The 17,247-nt window shown below is 46.4% G+C and overlaps 1 protein-coding gene across 4 annotated transcripts in view; it reads left to right on the top strand.

Annotated features, from left to right (window-relative positions):
- ANTXR1 (ANTXR cell adhesion molecule 1) overlaps window positions 1-17,247 on the top strand; it is a 250,183-nt gene that overhangs the window by 124,750 nt on the left and 108,186 nt on the right. For all 4 annotated transcript variants that reach the window (XM_050940028.1, XM_050940026.1, XM_050940027.1 and 1 more), the window contains exons 15-17: window positions 2,505-2,600; window positions 8,591-8,758; window positions 17,014-17,094. In XM_050940028.1, the coding sequence (XP_050795985.1) occupies window positions 2,505-2,600; window positions 8,591-8,758; window positions 17,014-17,094 (345 nt within the window). The remainder of the gene's footprint in view (window positions 1-2,504; window positions 2,601-8,590; window positions 8,759-17,013; window positions 17,095-17,247) is intronic.

Here is a 17,247-nt window from a genome sequence, read left to right as displayed (position 1 = left end):
CTTTAGCTATCCCACAGTTCCCGCAGTCTCAGAAAACCATTTGCATTCTTGGCCGAGCTCCCAATGCCTGAAGGGTCAAAAACATTGTCGCGGGTGATTCAGGGTATATGTCGTCAATCCACCCCCCATGAAAGAAAAGGGTAAAAAAATGTTTCTCGCCTTTTTTCAATGTCACTGTATGTCTACTGGATGCTGCTGGCAGACGCGGTGCTGCAGCGTTACACAGCAGCATCCCATTGCCTTCCCTTCCTGATGGCAGACAGTACAATAGGACTGGTATCCATCGTCATCATCCCATGAGTGCTCCTGGCTGGCCTTGGTGAGGTCAGCTGGGGGCGCCTGAGCAGAAATGGGAATGACTCCCTGTCATTCCCTTCTTTAAGCTTTGTCTCCTGGAGATTCAGTCCTGCCTGGAATATCATAGCAGCTGGAGGCTGCCTCCCCCCCGTTTTATCTCAATAAAGTCAGTGTTTCTTATTCATGCATTCTTTATTACTTCATCACACAAATGGGGGGATGACTGCCACAGTAGCCCAGGAGGGGTGTGGGAGGAGGGAAGCAAAGGGTGGGGTTGTTTCAGGGGCACCCCCTAGAATGGCATGCAGCTCATCATTTCTGTGGGATGTCTGGGGCTCTGACCCAAAGCTGCTGTTTGCCTCTCTGGTTCTTTAGTAGGCTTGCCTGATATTCTAGGCAGGACTGACTCTACCTTTAGACAAAACATAAAGAAGGGACTGACCTGGGGAGTCATTCCCATTTTTGTCTATGCGCCCCCGGCCGACCTCACCAAGGCCAGCCAGGAGCACCCATGACAGCAGCAGATGGTACAATATGACTGGTAACTGTCATTGCTAACTTGCAAAGCAGCAGATGGTACAATAGGACTGGTAACCGTCTCTGCTAACTTGCAAAGGCAAGGGGATATTGCTGTGTAGCACTGCAGTCCTGTGTCTGTCAGCAGCATCCAGTAGACATATGGTGACAGTGAAAAAAGGCTGAACGGGCTCCATGGTTGCCGTGCTATGGCATCTGCCAGGGCAATCCAGGGAAAAGGGCTCAAAATGATTGTCTGCCGTTGCTTTCATGGAGGGAGGATTGACTGACGACATTTACCCAGAATCACCCGCGACACTGTTTTTGCTCCATCATGCATTGTGACCTCAATCCAGAATTCCAGTGGGCGGGGGAGACTGTGGGAACTGTGGGATAGCTATGGGATAGCTACCCACAGTGCAACGCTCCAGAAATCGACACTACCCTCGGTACATGGACGCACACTGCCGAATTAACGTGCTTAGTGTGGCCGCGTGCACTCAACTTTATACAATCTGTTTCCAAATACCAGTTTGTGTAAAATAGGAATAATCCCATAGTGTAGACATACCTTTAGTTTGCTAACACTCGTCTCATATCGAATGTGCACAGTGGGCCACTTTGCTATATGTACCCTTAAGAACATAACAACAGCCATACTGGGTCAGACCAAAGGTCCATCTAGCTCAATGTCCTGTCTAACGGCAGTGGCCAATGCCAGGTGCCCCAGAGGGAATGAACAGAACAGCTAATCATCAAGTGATCCATCCCCTGTGGCCCATTCCCAGCTTCTGGCAAACAGAGGCTAAGGACACCATCCTTAGAGATCCTAAACAGGCTTATCTGACTGCAGAGGGGTTCCACCAGCATTGGAAATCAGTCCCCCTGATCTGCTCCTTGTTGCCACTGACAGCCAGTATAGGTACCCAGAGCAGCACCCAGAAGGCCCCAGGATTGAGAGAGTGCAAAGATGTTTTAAAGCCACCTTCATGCCTCCTTCCTGAGCTGTGCTGAGTGCTTTTTGGCCATACCTCAGGATCTGGCCCAGTATTCCTCCTTCTTCTTTCTTCTGTTTTAAGGCGGTCTCAACCAGATTTCAAGCAACAATTTTGTAACTTGAAAACATTGTGGGATCAACCCATTTACTTCTCAGAATTCAGAGATGATGCAAGACAGAGTCTATTTAAAACAAAATAAGTTGTTTTGCTGGGGCAGGATTGTACCTGTCAAGTGGTGTTATTTCATAGCCCAAACAATATCTTCTTAACAGGAATGCACATCCCCTGAAAAATAACCACCAAAAGATCTAGACCCCTTTACAGCTCTCTGCCACTTAATGATCATGTCTGCACAGCAAAAGTTGTGCATGGGCTAGCCTACCTGAGCTAGCATGAGTCCAGCTAGCAGGCAATATAACAGTGAAAGCAACATAGTGCAGGCTAGTGAGCTGAGTACATATCCAGGGTCCATGCTGGGTTTACACCACCTGCATTGAAGCCCACACTGCACTGTCTTCACTGATGTTGCTACCAGTGCTAGTTGGATTCAAGCTAGATTCAGTAAGCTAACCTGGCTCAACATAACCCATGTAAAGAGGTCTTATGGTCTATGTTTGTCTTTTACTTAATCATTCATTTGTGTCCACTGACAACGCAATCCCGTCACGTATCTATCTCCTTTCTGTCTGATAGGAAGAAGATGACGATGGCCTTCCTAAGAAGAAGTGGCCAACAGTTGATGCTTCTTACTATGGTGGGCGAGGTGTTGGTGGCATTAAAAGGATGGAGGTAAAAAAATATTTGCTTACGTACCAGGAAAACTCACTTGTAAACTCAGCCACAAGAGCCTTCTGACATTCTCCCAGAGGGAAACAAAGAGGAGGTGTGACCTCTCTCTCTCTGGGATGCCTGTATTAATTGGAAGTAACGCCACTGAGGTCAATGTGAGTATATGGAACCTCTGAAAATCAGGGCATTTATTCAGGAATCCCATTGAAATTCAATAGGAGTTAGGCACCTACCCTTCTTAGGCTCTCCTTTGAAAATTCCAGCTGAAATATGGGTTTAGGAGCCTAACTTTAGACACCCATGTTGGACAATGTTGGTGTAAGTCACTGATTGTTCTTCAATGGGCTCTGTGAATGCTTTGGTTTGCTCTCTTGTGTTTTGTTGACTGCTTATCTCTACCAGTGACAAGTTCCTGTTGATAAGGGATGGTTAGATTTCCATACCACCATCCAAAATGGCTTTCCTAGTAAATGGAAATGTCCATTTTCATCAAGATTTTTTTTTTTCAACCCCCATCCCCCCCAAAATTTTCAAAATGAAAAATTTGAAAGTTTTTCCAAACTCTGCATTTTTTCATTTTGTTCTGCTAGGGAACATAACACTTTCTCTCACTTTTCTGTGACTGGCTTCTTTGAGATGAATTGGGACCAGGCCTCCCTGAACCACAATGACCTGCCTCCCAGCTTAAAAGGGCAGAACTAACTGGGGACAGATGACAGCCCGAGAAATACCTGAGCCTCATAAAAGGCCTGAGAACTCAAAGTTGTCCACAGGGAGAAAATTGGGCTTCTGTGCAAAGCCCTGAAGTAGGGTCTGAAAGAAAAAGGAGATTTAATGGAAGCAGCCTGGGAATCAGGGATCTATGCCCTCTTCTATGCACATCTAAGGCCTGGTCTACACAAGGAAGTTAGGTCAGTATAACTCTGTAGCTCAGAGGTGTGAAATAACCCCCTGTGTAGACAGCAATAGGCCAATGGGAGAATTGTCCTGTCAACGTAGCTACTGCCTTTCAGGGAGGTGGAGTACTTACACTGACAGGAGAACCCCTCCCATCGGTGTAGGTAGTATCTTCACTGAAGCACCTCGTTGGCATAGTTGCAGCATTTTAAGTGTAGACAAGCCCTAAGCCACATTGGTCTGCAGGAGTGCAAGGTACTTTCCTTGTCTTCATAAAACACTGTATTGGTTCCTCTGGAGCTGCCTGAAGGGAATTGTGCAGAACCGCACTGTGTTGGATGCATGTCAGGAATCAATTTTTAATAAAAACCCAAATGGAATTTGTTGGGTTTTTTTATTTTTTTTTTGGTTTTTTTTAATAACTCATGTTGTCAATAGCCCATAACATTCAGTCATGGCAGGTAATAACACTGCCTTTCCCATTTTCTCACTTGTCAATGGAGTACAAAGGAGAAAGAGCCTTGGGAGTTTTTGGCTTTGATGCTCTACAGATGTTAGGGCCTTCTTGTTTTCTGTTACCCTTCAGTAATTTAACGCCAGTGCGAAATTAGTGTATCGGGGAAGTAAAACGCTATCCAATCAGAATGGTAGCATTTACTGCTCACTTTGCACTGGTGTCAATCACAACCCACGATACAGGGCAATGAGAATGAAGCCCATTGACTTCAAGGCCAGAAGAGACCATTATGGGGCTGCAAAGAATCCTGTGGCACCTTATAGACTAACAGACGTTTTGGAGCATGAGCTTTCGTAGGTGAATACCCACTTCCTCAGATGCATGTAGTGGAAATTTCCAGGGGCAGGTATATATATGCTAGCAAGCAAGCTAGAGATAACGAGGTCAGTTCAATCAGGGAGGATGAGGCCCTGCTCTAGCAGTTAAGGTGTGAAAACCAAGAGAGGAGAAACTGGTTCTGTAGTTGGCAAGCCATTCACAGTTTTTGTTCAATCCTGAGCTGATGGAGTCAAATTTGCAGATGAACTGAAGCTCAGCAGTTTCTCTTTGAAGTCTGGTCCTGAAGTTTTTTTGCTGCAGGATGGCCACCTTAAGGTCTGCAATAGTGTGGCCAGGGAAGTTGAAGTGCTCTCCTACAGGTTTTTGTATATTGCCATTCCTAATGTCTGATTTGTGTCCATTTATCCTTTTCCGTGGAGACTGTCCAGTTTGGCCGATGTACATAGCAGAGGGGCATTGCTGGAATATGATGGCGTATATTACATTGGTGGATGTGCAGGTGAATGAACCGGTGATGGTGTGGCTGATCTGGTTAGGTCCTGTGATGGTGTCGCTGGTGTAGATATGTGGGCAGAGTTGGCACCGAGGTTTGTTGCATGGATTGGTTCCTGAGCTGGAGTTATTATGGTGCCGTGTGCAGTTACTGGTGAGAATATGTTTCAGGTTGGCAGGTTGTCTGTGGGCAAGGACTGGCCTGCCACCCAAGGCCTGTGAAAGTGTGGGATCATTGTCCAGGATGGGTTGTAGATCCTTGATGATGCGTTGGAGGGGTTTTAGCTGGGGGCTGTATGTGACAGCCAGTGGAGTCCTGTTGGTTTCTTTCTTGGGTTTGTCTTGCAGTAGGAGGCTTCTGGGTACACGTCTGGCTCTGTTGATCTGTTTCCTTATTTCCTCGTGCGGGTATTGTAGTTTTGAGAATGCTTGGTGGAGATTTTGTAGGTGTTGGTCTCTGTCTGAGGGGTTAGAGCAGATGCGGTTGTACCTCAGTGCTTGGCTGTAGACAATGGATCGTGTGATGTGTCCGGGATGGAAGCTGGAGGCATGAAGGTAGGCATAGCGGTCGGTAGGTTTTCGATATAGGGTGGTGTTAATGTGACCATCACTTATTTGCACCGTGGTGTCTAGAAAGTGGACCTCCCGTGTAGATTGGTCCAGGCTGAGGTTGACGGTGGGGTGGAAGCTGTTGAAATCATGGTGGAATTTTTCCAGAGTCTCCTTCTCATGAGTCCAGATGATGAAGATGTCATCAATGTAGCGTAGGTAGAGAAAGGGGCGTGAGTGGACGAGAGCTGAGGAAGCGTTGTTCCAGGTCGACCATAAAGATATTGGCATATTGTGGGGCCATGCGGGTGCCCATAGCAGTGCCACTGATCTGGAGATATATATTGTCATCAAATTTGAAATAGTTGTGTGTAAGTATAAAGGCACAGAGCTCAGCAGCCAGTTGTGCTGTGGCATCATCAGGAATAGTGTTCCTGACAGCTTGTATTCCATCTGTGTGTGGGATGTTTGTGTAGAGAGCCTGTACATCCATGGTGGCCAGGATGGTGTTTTCTGGGAGGTACCAATGCATTGTAGTTTCCTCAGGAAATCAGTGGTGTCACGGAGATAGCTGGGAGTGCTGGTGGCATAAGGTCTGAGTAGAGAGTCCATATATCCAGACAGTCCTTCAGTGAGAGTGCCAATGCCCAAGATGATGGGGCGTCCAGGATTTCCGGGTTTGTGGATCTTGGGTAGTAGATAGAATAACCCTGGTCGGGGCTCTAGGGGTATGTTGATTTCTTCTGGTGTTAGTGTAGGGAGTGTCCTGAGTAGATGCTGTAGTTTCTTAGTGTATTCCTCAGTGGGATCTGAGGGAAGTGGCCTGTAGAATTTGGTATTGGAGAGTTGTCTGGCAGCCTCCTTTTGGTAGTCAGACCTGTTCATGATGACAACGGCACCTCCTTTATCAGCCTCTTTGATGATAACGTCAGGGTGGTTTCTGAGGCTGTGGATGGCATTGCGTTCTGCACGACTTAGGTTGTGAGGCAAGCGATGTTGTTGTTCCACGATTTCTGCCTGTGCACGTCGGCGGAAGCATCCAATGTACAGGTCCAGACTATTATGGGGCTATTATTATAAAGGACTATTGTCTAGTCTGACCTCCTGCATAACACAAGCCATAAAGTAGCACCTGTAACTTGTGGTTGAGCTACAGTGTATCTTTTAGGCTATGTCTACACTTACGGTGGCGCATAGATAGGGTAACCAAATGTCCCAATTTTATAGGGACAGTCCCGATATTTGGAGCTTTTTCTTATATAGGCATCTATTGCCCCCCACCCCCATCCCAATTTTTCACACTTGATGTTTGGTCACCCTACCCGTAGAGTACAGGTACTACATGCGTAGCTACACACCACACTAAAAGGCAGGCTGCGTCCACACTGGTCACTGCTGATTATAGCTGCATATCACAGTGAAAAGGTCTGGCAGCGGGGATCTACCAGAGCCTTTCCCCACCACTGGAGTCTTTCACAAAGGCTCTGGCAGCAGGGAGTCATCAGGACATCGCACTGCAAAAAATAGCTGTTTAGATATGGGAGGCCCTGCTTGGATGTGCGGAGAGCTGTGTAGGGTGCATACTCTGGGGATTCAGCTGTTTAGGGCACTCTACTCACCTAAGCCGTGCCTTGCCGTCTACATTGCTATTTATACCCATGCTAGCAGGGCATGCAGTGTCTGTACTCTACATACTGGTCATAACCTTAGAGAGACATCCAGTCTCAATTTAAAGACTCCTAGTGATGGAGAATCTACCCCATCCCATGGTGAGTTGTTCCAATGGTTTAGTAATCATTGTTCCACTGGGCAAGTGCAGAACATCCAGAATATATTTAAGGAATGGGACTTTGGACTCTCGTAGGGGTGTAGGTAGCCTTCTGCAATTGAATTTTCTGCTGCTTCTACCAACCCCAACTCAAGCAACTGGCCCTTTTGACTCCAGTGGGACTTCCTGCATGAATGAGGACTGATGGTTTCAGAATCAGGTTTGAAGTAAAGAAAGACCTCTAGATTCTATACAATTGTCTTCTCTGAGGCAAATGATCTTCTCCTTTTCTAGAAAACTCAGTAACTACATGTGCCAAAATGCCCAGAGTGGGAACTCCTTGCAACTGCAGTCAGGAGAGATGGGACTGAACCAAAGCCCCAGATCCCAGCACCCAAATGTCATAAACAGATAGCTAAGGGTTAATGTTCTTTTACCTGTAAAGGGGTAACACCAGTAACCTGAAACACCTGACCAGAGGACCAATCAGAAAACAGGATTTTTCAAATCTGGGTGGAGGGAAGTTTGTGTGTGAGTTCCTTGTTCTTTGTCTTGTGTCTGACCCTCTCGGCTATGAGAGTGATTTTTCTATCTCCTGGCTTTCTAATCTTCTGTTTCCCAGTTGTAAGTACAAAGAAATAAGACAGTAGGTTTATAGTGTTTTTTTTTTTTTTGTATTTACATGTGTGTAGTTGCTGGAATGTGTTAAATTGTATTCTTTGTGGATAAGGCTGTTTATTCATATTTCTTTTAAGCTATTGACCCTGTATTTGTCACCTTAATACAGAGAGACCATTTTTATGTATTTTTCTTTCTTCTTATAAAGCTTTCTTTTTTAAACCTGTTGGAGTTTTTCTTTAGTGGGAATTCCAGGGAATTAAGTCTGCAACTCACCAGGGAATTGGTGGGAGGAAGAAGTCAGGGGGAAAATCTCTTTGTGTTAGATTTACTAAGCCTGACTTTGCATACCCTCTGGGTGAAGAGGGAAGTACTTGTGTTTCCAGGACTGGAAACGGGGAGGGTGGAGTTCCTCTGTTTAGATTCACGGAGCTTGCTTCTGTGTATCTCTCCAGGAACCCAGGGAGGGAACACCTGGAAGGGAGAAGGGGGGGGGGGAAAATGGTTTATTCCCCTTTGTTGTAAGACTCAAGGAATTTGGGTCTTTGGGATCCCCAGGGAAGGTTTTTGGGGGGACCAGAGTGCCCCAAAACACTCTAATTATTTGGGTGGTGGCAGCTTTACCAGGTCCAAGCTGGTAACTAAGCTTGGAGGTTTTCATGCTAACACCCATATTTTGGACGCTAAGGTCCAAATCTGGGAAATATGTTATGACACCAAAGCCCCAGTGTAAACTTAAACTTTGCAGTTTGTCCCTCTCTCAACAGTGAATCTGGACAATGGGAAAATCTAGATCCAGATTCAAATGTTGCAGCTTTACTTTCAACAGCAGATGCTGTTTTAAGATGCCAACAATGTTTTTCTTCTTAGGTCCGCTGGGGAGAAAAGGGCTCCACGGAAGAAGGAGCTAAACTAGAGAAAGCCAAGAATGCCAGAGTGAAGATGCCAGAGCAAGAATATGAATTCCCCGAACCCAGGAACCTGGTGAATGGCATGCGTAGGTCCTCTTCTCCCCAGAGGTGGTACACGCCAATCAAGGTAGGTCTTATCCAGATACATTGTCCATAGATTGATTCCAGTAGACACATGTTAAACACTCATACAGCCTTATGGAGAGTTTTCATGTCCAAAGGTTAAAGCAGTGAGAGTGACTTTGTGTAAAGTTCCCAGTCCCAGACATGGGAGTCCACCCAAAGGCTGTTTTAACTTGCACCAGATGCCTTTGCCTCAAGGGGTTGTTCGGTATAAAGGAACCCCAGTCATGCTTCTTTTCTCCCTCCATGCTATCTACAATATAAAAACCATGGCAGCATCTCTCCACTACCCAAGTGTTCCACTAGGCAGTGGAGAGCCTTAAGTGGCTGTTAAGCTGGCTTTAGGGCTGCTTTGGAGTGGTACAGAGCAGCCAGAATGCACTTGAGGAATGGGGCCCTGGGCTCTTGCTGTGGTGTAGCTAAGCCTTTGAAAGTGCTTTCTCCCCTACTCATGCCTGAAACCCTCACAAAGTCTGCAAAGGTAGGTCTTCCATTCTCTGAGTGCAGAGACAGAGAGGGAGAAACCTCTCTCCTGCTCTTACTTAATAATCAGCCTGGTGAAGAAGAAAATAATTCTTGCCAGATGCCACAAGGGAGAGCTGCCCCTAGGAAATTAAGGACTGATTCTGTTGTGCAGAGAGCAAATGATGGCCAATGACCATGGGTCAGCAAGGCTCGGAACACTGCAGGGCAGCTTGCAGGGCCGGTGCAACCATTTAGGCAAAGTAGGCGGCCGCCTAGGGTGCCTAGTGGTTAGGAGTGCCTAAAAGTCCCCTCAGGCGAGGAGGTGGAGTGGAGGTGAGCTGGGGGGGGGGGCGTGCGGGGAGGGTTGCCCGCAATAACGAGGCGGGGCGCACAGGGGAACAGCTCCCCGCCCCAGCTTACCTCCGTTCTGCCTCCTCCGCTGAACACACAGCCCAGCTCTAAATCTCCTCCAATCAGCGCCGCAAGCCTGGGCAGGGAGGAGAATTAGAGCAGTGCCGACCGTGAGCTGGGGCGGGTTACTCAGGCAGGCTTAGTTTTCACAGGAAGTGTCCCCAGGCAGGGTTAGCTGCTGGGGGAAAGGGGGAAGTCTCCCCAGGCAGGGTTAGTTGCCATGGGTGGACCGGGGGGAGAGGGGTTAGCTGTCACGGTGGGGGAGGTAGCTGCTGCGGGGGAGGGGGATCCCCGGGGGGGGGCTGAGCTAGCTGCTGTCGGGGGGGCGGGGTTAGCTGGGGGTGGGGTGCAAGGTGGAAGTTTCGCCTAGGATGCGAAACTTCCTTGCACCGGCCCTGGCAGCTTGCCCATCCGCTGGGGAGGGAATGCCCTGCAAATGCTCTCTGGCCGACTTAGAGCAGCCTCAGAAGCTAAGGGTCAGATTTTCATTTATGCCAAGGCTGTGGCAGTACAAGACTGTGGAACAAACTCCCACAACAGCTAAGGACTATCCCAAATCTCACAACCTTGCACTCCAAGTGCTGGGGGCAGTTCTCTGACCTGCCTTCCCTAAGATAAACACAGAGCAGCAGGTAGATTTCAAACCAACTAACAAAAACCCCGACCAAAACAAACCACTCAGAAGGGGGTAAGCGAGGGAACGAACCACATGGGACAGAGGATAGCCATGCTGCTTAATGTATGTCTGGAAGGTGCTCACATACTACAGCGATGAGTGGCTTGAGCCCATCTGTAGAACAGACTTTACCTAGTTATTAATCTCCAACACACCCTCACTGGACGACCCCCAAAAGACAACATATGCAGACGGAATAACTGCATCCAAAACTTTCCCTAAACACAATCCACGAGAACTCTGCAGAAAAGAAGGAACAATTTTTGGGAACTTGATGATCTGCTACAGCCCTTCCCCTACAGTCAGAAAAATTTCCAGCCCCCAACTCTGCTCTGGGCAAAATCTTTTCCTCAGACAACATGAACGTACAGAGATGAATGTGCATTGTGTCATGCAGGGAAGTGCTCACATCATCACAAAAGCCAGAGGCAGGAAAGACCTATTAGGTAATTGAGTCCATGTACCCAGCCAAAGCAGGATTGCTAACTCGAGTGTATCCCTCAGTGCTTTTTCCAGTCTTCTTTGAAAATAACACATCACCATCCACTGTTCCCTGTGGGGGAATATTCCACAGACTCATTGGCCTCACCCACTGGAAATGTCTCCTGTGTGTTAATGTGTTCATCTTAAATATTCCTTCATCCCAGTGCTCAAAGTGTGCACAACTCCATTGGCTAAACAAGACATACTATTCCCTCTGGTTGTATTACACTGTTTAAAATACCTCCTCACTCAGTGGATGAAAGGTAAATAATGTGCGTGTTGCAATCTAATAACAACAAAAAAAAGTCCTCATAAAGCAGAACACAAAACCAAATCTTAGGACCAATGTTTGAGGAAAGTTAAGCAGGAAATTCACATTTAAGGGATGATCATCTCTCTTCCTTTGCATGTGATCCTTCGCTTCACACAGTCGCACAAGCACTATCCTTCACTCAGGATTTCCTGGGTTTTGTCACTTTATCTGATGGAGTTTTTCTTCCTTTTACATTTGCTTCCATAGGAGCGTCTGTCCAGTAGGTGGATTGCCTTTAGTTGAGAGTGGATATATTGTAGCTTGAAATACCCTGGTCTTTAAGTGCTGTCAGACAGCAGACTTTAGTGTTGTTACTTATTTGGATGGTACCAAATGGATTCTCCTCCCCCCCACACCTTAAACATTCTTTCAAATGTTTAAAAATGTATCAGCTGTATAATCCAGTGGATTATTTGATCATTACCTGTTCTGTTTATCCCCTCTGAGGCACCTGGCACTGGTTGCTGTCAGAAGACAGGACACTGGGCTAGATGGACCCTTGGTCGCAGGGCCGCCCAGAGGATTCAGGGGGCCTGGGGTCTTCGTCGGTGGGGGGCCCCCACCGCCAAATTGCCGCCGAAAACCCACCCCAAGACCACTGCCGAAGTGCCAGAGGGACGCCCCGCCGCGGGTCTTTGGGGCACTTCGGCGGCGAGTCCCAGAGAGGAAGGACCCCCCGCCGCCGAATTGCCGATGACGACCCAGAGCGGAAGAAGCTCTGGGGGCCTGGGCCCCGTGAGAGTTTTCCAGTGTCCCCAGACCGAGTGAAGGACCCCGCTCCAGGGACTCCAAAAAACTCTTGTGGGGGCCTGGGGCAAATTGCCCCTCTTGCCCTGCTTGGTCGGACTCAGTTTGGTTGTTTCTTTATGTTCTTATGTTCTTCAATAATCCAAGGAGCAAAGCAAAACAGTTCAGTTAGAGCAGTTTGCTAATCTCTTTGCCCAGCTGAAAGGGAGAAACGCAGCAAACTAGAAAATTCATTATTTGCATAGCTCTGAACCCCAGTCTACCCCACTTCCTCCAGACTCATGATCCCTGCTGTCCTTATACAACCTCTAGCCCTCTCTGCTTATCTGAGCTTCCAGTCTGGCCCTCTGCTCCCATACTTGTCTTCAGCTATACACCAAAAAATGTTCTTTCCTCCACAAGAAATTTATTTATTTATTTGGAAAACTGAATATTTTCAGCCAAAAATTACACCTTTCAGTTTTCAGATGAAATTTTTTAGGTTTTTTGGGTTTTCAAAAACTAAAAAAAAAAAAGATTCTTTATTGGTAAAGTCAAATTTTTCCACTGAAAATTTTTTTAAAAATGAAAACTCATTTTCTGTGTGTGTGTGTGGTGGTGGTTGAGGGAGGGGGAATTAAAAGTTCCCACCTGCTCTAGTGTGAAAGTTGCCAGCAAGATAAGGATAAGATCATCTGAATTGGCTCTCTCTTTAGCCTTGCGTGTTTGTGCAGTCCATGTCTAGAAGGATTCCAGGAAAGGGGTTTCTACTGATTTCCCTGAAAAACTGTTCTACACTTTGTTGGTTCTCACTATGAGAACTTTGTTTTCTGGTATCCAGCTTAAATTGCCCTTTATTTAATTTCATTCCACAACAGTTAAGGTCATTTCTAGGCCATTATTATTATAATAATGTCAGAGTACCCCAGCCACAATCAGGGCCACATTGTGTTAGGAGCTGTACAAATGTAGACTAGACAACAAATTCCCGCCCTAATGGGCCAGATAGCAAATGGGTCTGATCCTGCTCTAAGCCAGGGATATTTTGGACTGAGGTTCTTTCCTGTCTCAAGTTATTAACTAGTAAAAAGACTGGGATGTCTTCAACCATCCACAGAGGAAATTGGTTCCCCTGGAAATACATTGCCTGGTGCACAGATAAAATGTACTGGATATTATTGACAAAGGTGTGGTACTGCTGGCAGCTATTCAGTTAAACACAAGCAGCATCCAGGATTGACCATAATTTTATTGCAAATGTCTTCAAACATCCTTCTGTAGCAGTACCCAAAAAAATCCAGTATCGTGCATTCAGGTTCAATTGGCAGAAATGCAGAGAATGTTTGATAAATATGCTAGGTATACCTCTTTGCTCTTCCATTCCACTGGAAATTAAAAATTCCAACATGCTGCACTCAGGAAAACGCTTCTTCAGATCTCAGGGAAGCTGATTCATTTTTGGGAGTGGAAGAGTGGCCCCTTATAGAAGGAACAGGAAAAACATTACAACAATACGGGGAATCCCTGGGCAGTGAATATATGTTTCTGAGCACATTGTGCTGTGCACAGCTGTATACTTTTTCTGGCATTGTTAAACTCTTCTGGAAAACAACCACAGTATTTGCCTCTTTTCTCACTGCCTCATTCCAATCAGAAATAGAGGAATGCCTTATTGGGATTGCACAGATGTGCTACAAAGGCAGGAATTCCCACATGTCAATCTGTCGCCTCTAACTGGGAGCTGCTCAAAAGCATCCTGTTGAAACTGTTTTTGACAGATAATTGGGTTTTTGACCAAATGATATATTTTTTTAATTTATTTTTTATGCACAGAGTGTCTACTTTCTATGGAAAATTTTGGCTTTTTATCATAAAACTGAAAGGCCAAAATCCAAAAATTTTCCATTTTCAGCTACAAGCTGAAAATTTTTGTTTTTCAATAGAAATTTGACATTTTCTGCAGAAAAAAATATTTATTTTCCAATCAGCTCTATTTCTAACTAATTCCTCCTGTTGAAATCCTTCAGCTAGATGTGAAATTACAATCACACGTAAGATTTCTCTTTAGCCAAAGAAAGACCACACAATGAGATTAATTGCTGCTACAAACAGTACTACAGCCTGTGGGCTGATAGCTTTGGGGAGACTGAGGCCTGGTCTACACTACGCGTTTAAACCGATTTTAGCAGCGTTAAACCGATTTAACGCTGTACCCGTCCACGCTATGAGGCCCTTTATATCGATATAAAGGGCTCTTTAAATCGGTTTCTGTACTCCTCCCCAACGAGAGGAGTAGCGCTAAAATCGGTATTACCATATCGGATTAGAGTTAGTGTGGCCGCAAATCGACAGTATTGGCCTCCAGGTGGTATCCCACAGTGCACCACTGTGACCGCTCTGGACAGCAATCTGAACTCGGTTGCAGTGGCCAGGTAAACAGGAAAAGCCCCGCGAACTTTTGAAGTACATTTCCTGTTTGCCCAGCGTGGAGCTCTGATCAGCACAGGTGGCAATGCAGTCCCAAATCCAAAAAGAGCTCGAGCATGGAGCGTATGGGAGATACTGGATCTGATCGCTGTATGAGGAGACAAATCTGTTCTATCAGAGCTCCGTTACAGAAGACGAAATGCCAAAGTGTTTGAAAAAAATCTCCAGGCTACACAGTGCTGCGTGACAAGCGTAACGGAAAGCCAAAGAATCAAATGGACGCTCATGGAGGGATGGAGGGGGTACTGAGGACTCCAGCTATCCCACAGTCCACAGCAGTCTCCAAAAACTATTTGCATTCTTGGCTGCGCTCCCAGTGCCTGTAGGTTCAAACACATTGTCCGGCGTGGTTCAGGGTATAGCTCGTCAATTTACTCCCTCCCCCCATCATGTGAAAGAAAAGGGAAAGAAATCATTTCTTGACTTTTTTCAATGTCACGCTATGTCTACTGAATGCTGGTGGTAGACGCGATGCTGCAGCAGTGAAGAGCAGTATCCGCTCTCCTCCCCTCCCCGGTGGCAGACGGTACAATATGACTGCTATCCGTCGTCACTATCAGCCTGTGAGTGCTCCTGGCTGGCCTCAGGTGAGGCTGGCCGGGGGCGCCTGGGTAAAAATAGGAATGATTCCTGGTCATTCCCAGTGGATGGTACAGAACGGCTGGTAACCATCCTCATCATATCAACTTTACACTTTCATGTATAAAGAAAAGATTCTGTACTGCCTGGACTATCATAGCAGCAGGATGCTAGGCTCCTCTCCCCCGCACTGCTTAATGTTCTGCCTGGACTGTCATAGCAGCGAGAGGCTGCCTCCCCCTCATTTTATCTCACTAAAAAGCCACTGTTTCTTATTCTTGCATTCTTTATAATTTCATGACACAAATGGGGGGGACACTGCCACGGTAGCCCAGGAAGGTTGGGGAGGAGGGAAGCAACGGGTGGGGTTGTTGCAGGGACAACCCCTATGAATGGCAGGCAGCTCGTCATTTCTGTGGGATCTGACATGGAGCAGCTGTGCTCTCTGATACACTGGTTCTCTAGTACACTTGCCCCATATTCTAGGCAGGACTGACTCTATTTTTAGAAACCATAAAGAAGGGATTGACTCGGGGAGTCATTCCCAGTTTTGCCTTTGCGCCCCCGGTTGACCTCAGCCAGGGGCACCCATGATAGCAGCAGACAGTACAGAATGAAAGATAACCATCATCTTATTGCCAGTTTACAATGGCAGCAGAACGACTGATAACCATTTCTGCTATCATGCAAAAGCAAACGAATGCTGCTGTGTAGCGCTGCAGTAACGCCTCTGTCAGCGGCATCCAGCACACATACGGTGACAGTAAAAAAAATGCTGAACGGGCTCCATGGTTGCCGTGCTATGGCGTCTGCCAGGGCAATCCAGGGAAAAAGGGCGCAAAATGATTGTCTGCCGTTGTTTTCCCGGAGGAAGGAATGAGTGATGACATTTACCCAGAACCACCCGCGACAATGATTTTTGCCCCATCAGGCACTGGGATCTCAACCCAGAATTCCAAGGGGCGGGGGAGACTGTGGGAACTATGGGATAGCTATGGAATAGCTACCCACAGTGCAACGCTCCAGAAATCGACGCTAGCCTCGGACCGTGGATGCACACTGCCGAATTAATGTGCTTAGTGTGGCCGCGTGCACTCGACTTTATACAATCTGTTTTACAAAACCGGTTTATGTAAAATCGGAATAATCCTGGAGTGTCGACGTACCCTGGCACTTAGGATACAGGAGTACAAGGTTTTGAAGAGTGTTTGTGATTGCTGGAAAAAGTCACAGACACTGACTTGGCATAAGGGACAGAGCTAGAGAGACATGAACACACGAGCTTTGGTAACCTGATATTCTGTTACCAATCTGCAGATAAAACGAAAGATTAAATGGGTTTCTATATAGCACATTGTCATGACCAAGCTCTCTTGGAGAGGATGGATGGTTGGATAAATAGTTTTTCATTCTCTACTCCATTAATGAATCCCAGGCAGGTTTTTTACATATATCACAATGCAACCAACAGACTGATCTGTGTAGCATAGTGGAAGCAGTTAGAATCAAGTTGGTACTGCTAATAGGAAACCCATCACTACTTACAAACCCACTACTCCATCCCAGTTAATGAAGAAAAAGAGGAATTGGTGGGGAATGTCATGTATAAATGCACCCGATCGGTTTCCTGAATTTATATAGCATTTTCACCAGTAACCGCAGCAGAGATTCCAGGGAGTGAATGGACAATGGAGACCCCTCAACCCAACATGGTCCCCATCCAGCTTAGATTTAAGGCTGAGGGATGAGTGGGGAAGTTTGCATTAGAACTGCGCATGCTTTAAACACCCTTTCAGGTATTTAAGTGGTCCGTAAGATTTGAGGGAGATTTTCAAAGGTACAAATGGAAGTTAGTCACCCAGCTTCTGTTGATTTTCAGCAGGACTCAAGTGCCTAATTGCTCTTTGAAAACTTCATTTTTTGAATCCATAGTAAGTGTTGATAGAGCTGCTGTTGAGAGAGGACATCACACTCCAAGACTGATCCAGCACCTTTCACAAGCACAGCATTCAGTTTAATCAAAATAGAGGTCCGAGCTGTACTGCCTCCGAACTAAGCTGTTCACCAAACACTTGTTGAGCCTATTGAAAATAATTCACTGTATTTCTTGTAATTGCAGGGCAAGTTAGATGCTCTCTGGGTCTTGCTGCGAAAAGGCTATGATCGTGTGTCTGTGATGCGCCCACAGCCTGGAGACCAGGTACTGTCCCTTTTATAACATTTATTGTACTTAAAGAAAAACAACACCCGAACCCACAAACTTTCCAGGTCCCTTCTCCAGTGGGACTGAATGGTCGTGTTGCTGGGAAATGTCTGTCCCTTTTGTTATATACCAACGTGTCATCTCAGAAAA

This window comes from Gopherus flavomarginatus, chromosome 2 (assembly GCF_025201925.1).
Source record: "Gopherus flavomarginatus isolate rGopFla2 chromosome 2, rGopFla2.mat.asm, whole genome shotgun sequence".
NCBI lineage: Eukaryota > Metazoa > Chordata > Testudines > Testudinidae > Gopherus > Gopherus flavomarginatus.
This window is presented reverse-complemented; position numbering and strand designations above follow the sequence as displayed.